The sequence below is a fragment of the Schistocerca piceifrons genome, chromosome X (genome assembly GCF_021461385.2).
Source record: "Schistocerca piceifrons isolate TAMUIC-IGC-003096 chromosome X, iqSchPice1.1, whole genome shotgun sequence".
NCBI lineage: Eukaryota > Metazoa > Arthropoda > Insecta > Orthoptera > Acrididae > Schistocerca > Schistocerca piceifrons.
Genome location: NC_060149.1, coordinates 132,526,455 through 132,539,881, shown reverse-complemented (window position 1 = coordinate 132,539,881; position 13,427 = coordinate 132,526,455). Strand labels below are relative to the sequence as shown.

The window sequence follows — 13,427 nt, the reverse complement described above, 5'->3', positions numbered from 1 at the left end:
TGATGCATTATACTGACTTTCATCTTCAAAGTAGTGAGCTTGCTTACTTGTAGCAAGGAATACAAATGTAAATAAGGCTGTTGTAATACAACACAGCTAGTAGAGAAAAAATTGACATTTTAAAGATTTGTTAAGTGTTTCTGATTGTATTGTATAATGTATTTTAAAATAAATACAATTATTGTTATTAGTAATTAAACACACCTGCTACAGTCCTCTTCTGTTTCTGAGTCCTCATTGTACTTACAAGTGTTTTCAGTTGTACGTGTTAATGTCTACAGTGATTCAAAAACACAAAACACTGACCCAATCCTAATGCCCCTGCATCACTTCTGCTTTTTCAGAAGCACAAACATCATTCATATATTGGCTGCCCATGTGGTTGATTAGCGGAGCTTGTTTCTTCGAGGACACTCCAACTCCCTCAAAACTGAATACAGTAAAAGCACAACCCATAGTGTGTCAAGCTTTTTTATTTGTATGGTGGCTAGACATAATCATTAAAATATACAGCTGTATCTACATGCTATCTGCTTTCAAAGCATTGCAGTAGATTTTCATAAGTAATTCGGGCGAAATGTGAACGTTTCAGTGGATGTGAGACTACTAATCCCTTCTTGCCAAGAGTTGACTGTGAATGTTCAGGAATGTTTTTGCAGAACTCCAAATCCTGTAGATATTTCTGAAGCTCACCATTATTTTTATTTATTTTTTTTTCATTTTTTCAAGTTTACATCATTCTGCAACCTTATTAATAATTTTTTGAGTGTCACGAGGAAGAATTCTGCCTCTAAAGCTTCTAGCTCTGCGGGGTATTGTAAGAGGTGACCTCAGTGTGCCAACAATCACTTATTCATCCCTCATTTCGTTATTTAAATGCCACACAACAACAGGATTATCCTCCATAACACAACTATAATGCCATAACTGTATAATCACTGTCATTGGCTGGAGTGAGACAAAGAGCACAGCAGCGAAGAAGTGTTCCGAATGGTGCCGACATGAAACAATCAGTACTTTTCGCACACCACCAATAGTCTCTGTTGGCTGAGGAAATTCTGCACCTCCAATATTATTTTGTTTATGTAAGAGGTGCGTAAATAGAGTTTTTTGTTATTGTTTTGAAAATGAACCATAAAAATCAATCATCTGTGTGGAATTTTTTCAATAAAGTGAGGGATAGTCAGTTTGTAAAATGTACCATCTACATTAAAGATTATAAACATGATCAAGGAGTAGGACTAAATTTAACAGACTACTAAAAAACAATCATGGTGAAAAACTAGGAATCACCAATTATTAATAGAATTGAAGGGTGAGGGATCAACTTGTGAGCTAGATCAAGTGCAAGAATTGCAACCAAAGAATTGAGAAGCTCTACAAAAAATTATTTTAACACAAGTCAGTTTACAATGCTTAAATGATAGCTATTGATATGCTGACGTACAGAACTTCCAACAAGTTTTGGGGAAAAAAAAAGTTTATGCCTTAGACAGCAGATATGAGTTGCCGGATAAAACCACACTTCAATGTTTATTGATCTCAAAACTATAGGAAGAGGTAAAAAAATTATTTAGAGAAAGCCCTTCCAAAATGTAATTTTTTAGTGTTACAACGGACTCATGGAAAAGCAACACAAATGAAGGCATACTGCCATTGACTTGGCTGGCCGTTGTGGCTGAGCGGTTCTAGGCGCTTCAGTCCGGAACCACGCAACTGCAGGTACGAATCCTGCCTCGGGCATTGATGTGTGTGATGTCCTTAGTTCTAAGTTCTACGGGACTGATGACATCAGATGTTAAGTCCCATAGTGCTCTGAGCCATTTGAACCATTGACTTACCACTTTATTATAGACAAAAAATTAGTTTCACCCATATTAAATGTGACAAAAACTAGAGGTCACCATAGTGCAGAATCTATGTACATGTAACTAACATTTAAAAAAATGTTCCTTTCTTTAACTTGTCAATGCCATGCTGAGTTTTGTTTCATTCTTGTGATCAGTACATGTCAGTGTAAGTCAAGTTGGGGTAACTTGTAAGATATTTCTTGGCAGTTTTAGCCCTCCCCATGACCCCTCTTGTCAATAGAAATCTTAAGCCGTCATGTCACTTGTGTTCTGTTTATGGACACTGCCAATTGGAACAAATCATTGAATAACTGGGTATTATAGGAATACATTAGTAAGGTGGGTAAAGGTGTCAGCACTGCTGTCTCTCGCCACATCTTTCCTTATCCTTCCATAATACCGTATAGTGCTCTTTGTACAGCTCTATGGGCTTCCCTGACGAAAGGCGAAACACCCAACAAAACTTCTACAAGCTGCACACTTTGTGTCAACTGCGCTAAGATCACAAGTGCTGCCGATCTCAGCGATGTAGCAGTGCAGTAGTGAGATGGCCCTCTTGTTTTGTACTGAGTGTCAACCCAACTGTGAAGAAACTTAATGAGTGAAGAAGCCACTCTTGATCTCTTCAATGCAGTTTCAGTCTTTGTTATTCGCATGTGCAGTTTATACCATATCTGCTGCAGTTCATCAGCAGCATGCACACCTAAGGTAGCAGCATTGCATGGCAGACCAGTAAACACTTCCCCCTCTCGCCTCGCTCTCCCTCTCCCTGTATTCCCCGTGCTTCTAAGATGCTGAAGCTCAACATAACATCGGCAAGTAATATATTGACCCAATTTTTATGAGAATTATTCTTTTATATATGAAAGTAATTTTTCAGATAGCGAGACATTGAAAAAAGAAATTTTTTGATAATATTATGAAAAATTTTGACATACTGGCAGGTTACTTTAACATTACATTTTTTTTAGGTCATCAATCATATCTTACTAGAATACAATATCCGTGACAAGACAGTAACAGTGGTTACAGATAATGCTGCAGTTACAAAAACCTGCCTAAATCTTAAGGATCCAACATTCACCCTGTTTTGCTCACTGCATCAACTCCAAAGTACAAGATTGTTTCAAAGAAGAAACATTTTCCAAAATTTTATTGAAAACAAAGGCTATTATGCCTTTCTTTCATAACCCTGCACTAGCAGTAGACAAACTGCACGATGTTCAAAAAACAGCAAACAAAAAAGAACTAAGAGGTGCCGACTCCATGGAACAGTTCATGCCACATGCTCAAAAGAATTTTGGAAGGAAGGACGAAATGAGCTTGAGATTGCGATCAATGACAGTTCAAAAGCACTGCCTGCCCTCACAGCAGAAACTTACTCAGCTATACAAGAGATAATAGATCATCTTGAACCTTTTGAAGTAGCAACAACAACACTCTCAGGGGAGTCATACACCACTACTTCCTTAATTATACCTCTTTACGAGGTATTGCTGCAAAGTTTTCAGACTTGTAAAGCACCTTAACAACCAATGAAGGACAAAGTGTTCTGGATTCCTTAATTAAAGCAGTCAGTGAAAGAGTTAAACCATTTAACACATTGACTGTTTGTATGCTTGTTACATTATTAGATCCTAGGTTTTAGGGCATTTCAAGAGGTGGAGAATGCTGCACAAGTACTTCAGAAAGAGTATGCTGCTATCATCGCATCAACTACAAGAGCTATACCTGAAACAGAAGCATTAATGAGCAGAGCTTATACGTCTACTGATACATCTAACAGTTTGGAATTTGATGATCTGCTTCTTTTTTGCCAAATTAACAACAGCATAACATCGATGTCGTTACACCAGTCAGTAATTCCATGATTGACATATCAGTATTTTGAAAAACCTGTAGCAGACAAGCATGTTTGTGTATTAGAATATTGTGCAAAATCTAATAGTATGTTGTGTGTAATGACCATTAAAATTTTGTGGTCTCCAGCGAGTTCAGTTCATGCAGAAAGGGTTTTCTCCAAGGCATGATAAACAATGACTTAAAAATGCAACAGACTGAAGGAGAAGAATTTAAAAGCCTTACGCATATGTTTCACTGTTCTATTTTAAACAACCGACTAAAGGACAAGAATTTAAATACCTTACATTTTATAAAACAAAATTTGCATATTTTGTATTGTTGTATTTTAAGCAATAGAAATTCTTAGAAAGCTATTTTACATTTGAAACACCTGCCAAAAACAATCTACAGTTAATCGATACTTCGATAGTTTTAAAAAATACTATTGATAATGTTGGATGTGTCAACTATCGATTTTTAATTTCCCTTCTTGTTTCAACTCAATGCCACCATCATGTGCTAATGCTCATTAAAAGTTGTTAACTTTTTACCCGGTATTGTAATACGTGAACAGTGACCTAGTTTCTCATTTGAAATCCAGTTAATAAATCATTACAGTCTCTCAATAAAAAAAAATATTGGTCTGGGTTCTTAATCAGCTAATGTTTGTTGAAGGACAACATTTCTAATTTTGAATTTTACCGTTATGTGGCATTAATGTTTTATTGGTATCCATACATCAGGGTGTATACGACCCAGGACAACCGAGAGATCCGGGAATTTTTTCATCCGGGAGAAAACCAGGAAAAACACGGAATTTTTTAGAATTACAGGAATTTTTCATTGTTTTAGTATTCAATAAAATTTTTATAATTTTGACTGGTAAGAACCGATACTCTACCAAAGTATATTACTGTATCCCAGTACTGCAGAATAATACTTCAACAATAAAACATAAACGAGAAGAAAAAAACGAAAATAACTTAAATCGCAAAGGAAATGCGCCATATACGACAGACAGTGCTCATGGAAGCGTCTACCAACAGCAAAATGTGTCAAAGGTTTTAGGAAGACTATGCAATGCTTTATAACAACAAATTGCCTCCGATTTGCGTGAAGTCACAACTGTTTACATTAGATTCGTTTTAGCAGTTACGTGCGGGCTCATGCCCATTCACAGTTGAATAGCGTTTGAGTAGTAGATTCTCCCGCTTCTGGCTACAGGAATGTGGCTGTTGGCTGTGCAAGCAGTAGCATCAAGCAGCTAGAAACTACCGGGAAAAGAGGGCGCCATATTCATATTCTTGTGGGGAAAGATCTTTTTTCACAGAGCGCCTAGCATCCAGTCACTTTGGTCTATCGATTATTCATATGATTTTGAAACGCATCCCTGTAGGTTTTTGAAAATTTTTGTTTATTTCTGAATGAATCATACGTTGATTTTTGAATGCGTGCATAGTGTATGTGATGTGTCTGTCAGGAGAATCCTCATCGCATCTAGAAATAAACTTGGGGCTATAAGAGCTGAGCGGAGTAAAGCCGAACGGATGAACGCCAATCGCTGTCTGATTATGTGGTTGATTGGGTTTGCAAATGTTCAGCGTTGTTATAATTACTAGCGAAATCCGTAGATTCAGACTACCAGAGTGGAAATAAACGACTGACAGGAATAACAGGTGAGAAAGATTACGTATTATCTTCTAGGTGTATTCAAGAAAATTACATTTTGACATAATTTTTGGGCAGATCGCTACACTGGTAAGATCAGTTGTACAGTGCCTGGCTAGCAGCCGCTTAAGTTCTATTCTGGAAGTAATGCGGAAAACGTCTTGTACGAATATGTAACAACGCCTAACCGGAGAATAATCGCGGGATAACTAGTTTGTGAAGTTAATCGGCGAACAAATTCTGACAATGGTAGGAATAGCTATAGAATTCTTGATGATAAGATTGATTGTTAGAACGAGGAAGGAGAAGAAACGGGGACAACACACAAATTATGGAAGAATAAGACGATTCCAAATTTATATAAAAATTTCGTAATACTACCTTTCGATCTCGTGCTTGAGAAACTGGTGCGTATGAATTAAATGTGAAACTATTTCCTAACAAAGCTTTTTGCTTGTTGTAGGCCTAATAGGCATATGATATTGGTACTTCGTGGATTATATTCTGTCGTTTTATAAAAGTTACCATTTGCGCCAAAACAGTCTTGTTTATTAGGTGCGTGTTACAACTGCTGCAATATTAGGCAGCTTATTTCATTTTATATAGCAGACAGTGACAAAATACACGTAATCAGATCGAGAAACCACGCCAGTCTTGGGTATTATTTGTATTAACAGCTTTTACAGTATTAGATAATGACATTTCGATTTTTTTAAAAAATACTTTAAATGTGCACATTTTAGTACGGTTCACGAAATTCCGTTGCTCTTGCAGTATCCTCTGATGTCGTTTCTTTTATGATAATGTATGATATTTTAATGTTTTACACGTACGTACGTACATACAGGCTTCCTACGTCATGGTAGCTACGCATGCGTTGTGTCGCCTGTTATCTGGCGCTCTCTGGCATCTGCTGAAAGGAACCAGTTTCCAACAGGTCGCGGGAAAATATTGCGAATGGTGGTTTGAAAAGCGTTACTTTCAAAGTAAATATCCTTTTACGTAAGTTGAACTATGTGCGAGAATGTACCATGAATTTCTTAAATCAAAGAGCGTTTGACTCTCGTTTAAAAATCAACTATTTGATGACGAGGCATTTAGGAGAATTTCGAACCCTGAGGGTCAGACATAATGAAATTTTGACAAAATTTTTGGCCAGATCGCTACACTAGTAAGGACCAGTTGTACAGTTCCCGGCTAGCAGCCGCTTAAGTTCTATTCTGGAAGTAACGCGGAAAACGTGTTGTACGGATATGTAACAACGCCTAACCGGAGAATAATCACAGGATAACTAATTTGTGAAGTTAATCGGCGAACAAATTTGACAACGGCAGGAATAGCTACAGAATTCTTGATGACAAGAATGTTTGTTATAACAAGGAAGGAGGGTACATATTTTGGAAATTTCAAAAAATATTTTTTTCTTTTGAAATGGTTTAAAATTTTCAGATTTAGGTAGCATAGTCATGTTACATATCAAATTGAAGGGAATTTTTTAGAGGAAAACAATGGTGCAAGTTTGAGCTCTCTGGGTTGTGTAGTTTTTGAGCTACAGCATTTTTAAACAATCATCGATTGATCAAAAACAGTTTTTTTATTTTCAAACCCTTGAAACTCAAAAAACAATGGTCAGAAAAATTTGAACAGACATTTATGTCATTATTAAAAATTTTACTGGCACATTTGTGTGATATATCTTAAGGTGTAACATGCGCAAAAGAGATCAACATTATATGCGACAGCTTAGCTTCTCTTGCAGCTTGTTAACCTTAGAGACCAATTTTATATTTGAAAGCTTTGCTTTTCATGTATCAACACTATGTATATTAATTTACACTATTAACTTTCCCTGTTCGTGTTACTTAACAGTGATGTTGCTGTTAGCTGACTACATCACGTGTCCTATGCTCTGAATATCCGCTGTCATCGGCTGGCGAGATCACGTGACATGAGCTATGGCTGGCTTACAAAAGCACATCGCAATCTAGGTTTCAATGATTCGGAAAGTAACATACGGTGTTTGGTGGAATTCCAATGTATACTTTCGTAATACGAAAATATGCAGCGTACATGTTGCTGCACATCATAGATATTTCAAAACATGTCTTTTTCCCTACGTTTCATTTTCTAAAGTGTCGGGAAATTCTACGCCCGTGTATAAAACCATAACCATTCAAAGGATTCATAAGTTTTGCAGTTCCGAAGGAAAATATACTGTCACTTAACACGGAAAAAGTGTGTTTCCACCCGGGAGAAAGTGTATTCTTAACCAGGAAATCCAGGAAACATCCGAGATTTTTTTTTTCCTTGTCCATGTAATACACCCTGATACATGCATGAGAAGGTTCACTGCAAATCTGTTGAAGTACAATAGAAATTTGTAAGACCATAGAATTTAATGCTATTTCCTCCTGTGTTTCATAAAATTGTCAAATTTTAATTAGAGCAATATACTGTTGTAGTGGCGAGTTCATAGTTTGTCGCATATCTCTTGCACTAGAGCAGCACGTGTCAGTATCACGTGATTTTTTTAGCAACATCGACACTACCAAGTGCTTCAGTGTATCAGGAGATCTTGAACCTGTTTGGGATGTATCATTTGCCAAGCTCTGGCCTTCCAAATTCTTCAAAATATATCTGCACGTGACTTCAACAGCTGAAGCTTCATCTCTAAATGTGCGACTACTTCTACTGAACAATATAAAAATGTTGAACTCTGCAGCAGCAATAGTTTAATCTGTGAATATAAGACGACCCTGTACATTTTTTAATGACAAATTTGGGAGGAAACCTCTTCTTATAACCGGATTAATGCTGTACCTCCTGATTTATTGGGTGGACATTCAAGGCTGCTATAATCCTGTATACTTGGTCCGACATTTCTGGCTGCCACACGCATTCAAATCATTTAGTAGACATTTGTGATTGGTCTCATATTCCAGAATAATTACTGTCATTAATCATCTGTTCACACAGACAGCACAACAATTACAGGAAATTGCAGAGTCACAACTTGAGGTCACTGATGATGCCGCAATGTGAAGCAGAAAACAGTTGACACAAAGTGTTCCGAATGGTGTCAACTTTCAATGATCAGAGTCATAGGATCCAGCAGCCAATGTATCACACCCTTACTATAGCTAGTGTAACACATACTAATTCATGTAGGTTACCAATTAATAATAAATCGGAACATACACAGTCCAAAGTGCCACCCAACAGTCAGTATTGACTTTTGAGCAAAAAACTTTGACAACCCCATACCCTAGACTGCTTGAAAGAAGCATAGTATTTCATAGGTATGGACATGCAGCAGGCAACTGGAAAATCTAGGCCGACCTGGAAAAGACTGAATTTATTACTCCTAATGGCTTCTGTAAGTTTACAGTTATGCCGTTTGGACTGTGTAATGTGATTTATAAAAGACTTCTGTACCAAAGCACATCCCTTGTATGAGCTACCACAGGGAGATACCAAATTTGTGTGGAACAAGATGCAAGAAAGATCTTTCCTTGTCCTTAAGGAGGTACTAAAATCATGTTCAGTTCTTGCATTTCATGATGAGAATGCCAAGACAGAACTTACCACTAATGCTAGCCATTATGGGGTAGGTGCAGTTCTAGTGCAAGTTCAACAAGGTGCTGAAAAGGTGATAGCTTGTGCTTCCAACGTACTCTCCAAGTCAGAGATGAACTATTCAACAACCAATAAAAACTGCCTTGCAGTTGTTTGGGTCATCAACAAGTTTTGGCAATATTTAGCAAACCATTCACTGTTGTGATGAACCACCATTCTCTCTGCTGGCTGACTAGCCTGCAGGATCCATTGGGTTGATTGGCGAGATAGTCACCAAGGCTTCAGGAGTACGTCATCACAGTAGCAGACAAACGGAGATGCAAACACAAGGATGCCAACTGTCTTTCAAGGAATCCTTTTGAGGTACACATCAGTGTGAATGAAATCTCAGTCATTGCTGCACAGAGGGAAGATCCAGCTGAAAACATAAGTCTTGAGGAAGGAGGAACCGACCAAAGGAGGAATCCAATTAATATATGGAATATTATATATGACGAACTATGATCTGATGTGGCTAAAATCGTTGCTGGTGATCCCAGCTCATCTGTAGCCAGCAATGCTGAAGTTTTCCACAACACTCCAACATCTGGTCACCTGGGATCGTTGAAGAGTCTTGGACAGAATCAGACACAGGTATCACTGAACAGGTCTCTATCGATCCGTTAAACACTACATGAGCCACAGTACGTTTGGCATCCCCGCTAGCAGACATCAAGACGGATACAGATGAGCTGGCATGGATATCGCAGTAGAATAGTTCAGAATGCTGTCATGTAGTCGGCACACGAAACATGACATCAGCAGAGCCACTGACTGAAGTGTTTACCTGTTGGTGACGATACACCTGGCCCAGCAGTTGTTCTAGTTTCAACTACCTCAGGACCAGTCCCTCACCTTGTACCGTGCTGTTTATGCATGCTAATGGCAGTCATTCACATTGGTCACATTCATATTTATCTCCATCTTGTCTCTATGCAGACAGTATTCAGTGTCTTTGCTCCCCCCATCAACAGACTCGCACATAGAGTTTTGTTCTCTCTTCCAGAGTTGAGCTCCTGGTTTTGTTGTTGAACCACCATCAGCTCATATAGTTTACATTTGTTACAACAGTGATGGCTTGTGGTGTTGTCACACCTGGTACAGAACAAAAAGTATGAAATGCCAATGCTGGAAGCATGTGCTGCATTTACCTCTGGGGAATCCGGTACTAATCCAGGCAGAAGCAGCACCATTCCACCATACTGGAACTGACCTCTTGTGAAGATTCCCAAAGTTGACAAATGGGAATCTATGGATAACAGTCTGCACTGACATTATGCTGAATGTCAAAGTTCTGGGAATTGCATAGTTCCTTGTATAAGATATCATTATGAAGCTAGTATAAAAGGTAATTTCACACTGCAACATCACTCACAGGGTGACAACTGCCTACCGTCCACAGACAAATGGCTTCACAGAACACTTTACTAAGACTTTGGCAGATTGGGATACAATATTACACATTGTGACATTCACATGTAATACAGCAAAGCAAGACACTACAGGCTTCACAATGTTTTTTTCTGTTCCACAATTGCAAGACCAAATCAACAATGGATACACTGTTTCCATTTTAACTAGACGATGCACAGGTTGACTGATTGATGCAAGGCAATTGGCTCACATTTGGACCCTGGGTGCCCAGGAGCAGGGCTGAGAGCACTATAGCACCAAGTACAGGTCAATGAGATACAGCCTGGGATACTTGGTGTGCATTTTTATGCCTGTGCAGAAAGCGGGACTATCAGAAATGTTGCTAAAGAGTTACTTTGGGCCACATCTTATCCTTCATTGCTTGTCGGATGTCACATATTCAAGGAAACTGAAGAAGCACTTGACAGGAAGGGCTACCTTTGACGCTCATCGCAATGAAGAGAATGTAACAGCACTACCACAATGTGATGATCCACCAGCACTGCCATACAGAGTACCGTTGACAGCATCTAGATGCACGGTGTTTTAGTCAACTCCAATGATAACTTCAAATGGTGGATCGCTATTTCTCCAGGAGAGGGAGGAATGCCACAACTGTGTGCATGCAGTGTGGCATAGAGGTTAGCATCACTGGCTGGTGTGTGGCAGGTTGCCAATTCAAACCTAACCATTCGTTATTTAGAATTTATCATTTGTTGAAGGTTCTTGAAATATCTTATATTTGTAATATTTGCATAGTCTAGAAGATTCTATGTTTGTACAAATGGCTGCACACTCTGTTCAGGAGGTAAGTTCTATTCTTGCTGTACATTGGTGTTGGTGATAAATGTGCTTTCGGTAGTAACTGATGAACTTCACTGACAATGCCGCCTTTGGATTTGGATCTGATTTTACATGACAATAAGAACTTATAATTTTGAAGGTCATCATGATTTTCCATTTTTCAGATGGCTGTGTATGAGAAATTTTGTTTAATAAAACTCCTTGGTATTTAAAATGTAAAATTAGTAAAAAACAATTTATTAAAAATATGCCTCTAGTAGTAGGACACCTTCAGATAATGCATCATCTTGCTGATGATGACGACACTTTGAACAGCTGTGCTGACCCTAGTCGCAAAACTGCTTGTGGTGTAATTTTTTGCATTCTCTTCCAAATTTCTTGAATCAATTTTCTAATAATATGTTAAAACAATAGCAATTACAAATATATGATACATATGAACTGTCTTTTGTGTTGTCCCCGTTCTCTTTTATCAGAAAAAGTAGCTTCTTTCATTCCCTCTCTCTCAGCAACAGTCAACATTCATTTGATCTTCTTATCTACCTTGTCAGTTTCTGATGATGTATAAACATGATTTTTTTTCACAACTTTTCCTGAAATGTTATAATACTGTTTATAATAATAATAAAACACATGAGAATTTTCACCTGTTCCGAATATTTTCTAGATTTGCCTTTTTTGTTCTGAAGCAAGTCTGATACCTGTAGTGATCTGAGATTTTATTTATTTTTGGGGTTTCAAAAATTGTTAAAAAATGGTATTGACTTGACTTCTAGTTGAGGCATGAAACTGCACTGTGTGTATCCTCACAGATGAATAAAGATCGGAGTTAAAGTTGCCCAACTGTTCTTAACTTTATATTTTAAAAGTGTTAACTGGAAACTTTCTGTATTAACATGTAATGAACTTAAGTGTCTTGAGTTGTAAACAGTTATTATAAATACTATGATCATTGTTCTGCATATGATTTGGGGGGATGGTTTTACTGTAAAATGAAAGAGACAAAGCTGTAAAAATATATTATATAATACAATACTGCAACATGTACAAATATTATCAGTTACACCAGAAAAATACTGAACCGATACTGAACTTATGATTTGCATGATGTGTACATCATAAACTTTAAAACATCCACTCTGGCAAGAATCCAACAAATTGCGTAACCATGTACACAAATAAATGTGGCAATGACAATCAGCTTCTAACCTTCCAATTTTAATGAAACTGGCATGAAACCCAGACAAATATCACTTATTTTTCTGTCATGTGGTGTCAGTCCACTTTCAGTGGCAAATACATGAAGTATTGAATTTTACTTCAAGTTAGTATGAGTGCTACGGCACGGTTGTGTTGACTCAAATTTTCATTTAAATACTCTCGCTGCATGTTTCAAATCCAGTATTCTCTTAATCTACCAGCAACTCTGAAATTATTTATAACGCCATTTTCTCTCATCAACAACTGCTGCACACTTCTTATATGACTCCTAGCAATCCCAATAATGGAAAATTTTACTTAAACCACTGTTTGTTTTACAGAAATTAACAGCAAACACACTTCAACACGCAGGCCGTCCTCACCAGAAAATGCTGGATCCATTCCATTAAACTGGCAGAAGTATCTACTTTTATAAAAATAAAATGCAATGGTCACACAATGAGAAGCACAAAACATTTTGCAGTAAACATCTTATAAAAAATATATTCACTTTACAGATGAGCATAAAAAAAGTAGAAAATATTTTCACATAGCCATCAACGTCATGGTTTCTGTGTGCAATTCTGAAATGAGCATTACAGCTTTGATTTTAGCTGCCCCATTAATTTTTCCAATTTAAGAGCTTTCTGCATGTTTCCTGTGATCTTCAATTTCCCAGACATGAATGCAGCTGCTGGCTTTAATTTCCCTGAAACAACATTTTATTCATGTTAAACTCTTTCTGGAATACCATGACATGACCTTTTTTTTTTTATCTCCACATGGAAAACAGTGTAATTACACAAAGATGAGAAACATATTCCAAGAAATATGATCATCGACAGTTGAAAAAACTTTCACTCATTCTTTTTCTAACACTAATTAATTTCAAACAATTTAAAACCAATGATAGTGTGAAAAATAAGTTAAAATGCTTTCTTGTGTTCACTGCTCTTCACTGATCTAAGACAGATGATACACAGGAACTTAAACTCCCCTGTTTCATTTTGTAATCATGGATGAAAATTACTTGAA

General features: G+C 37.4%; 1 protein-coding gene across 2 annotated transcripts in view; it reads right to left on the bottom strand.

Annotated features, from left to right (window-relative positions):
* Positions 1-12,200: 12,200 nt before the first annotated feature.
* LOC124721438 (hydroxysteroid dehydrogenase-like protein 2) overlaps positions 12,201-13,427 on the bottom strand; it is a 50,524-nt gene continuing 49,297 nt past the window's right edge. For both annotated transcript variants that reach the window (XM_047246415.1, XM_047246416.1), the window contains exon 8: positions 12,201-13,101. In XM_047246415.1, coding sequence (XP_047102371.1) covers positions 12,989-13,101 — 113 coding nt within the window. In that variant the 3' untranslated portion in view covers positions 12,201-12,988. The remainder of the gene's footprint in view (positions 13,102-13,427) is intronic.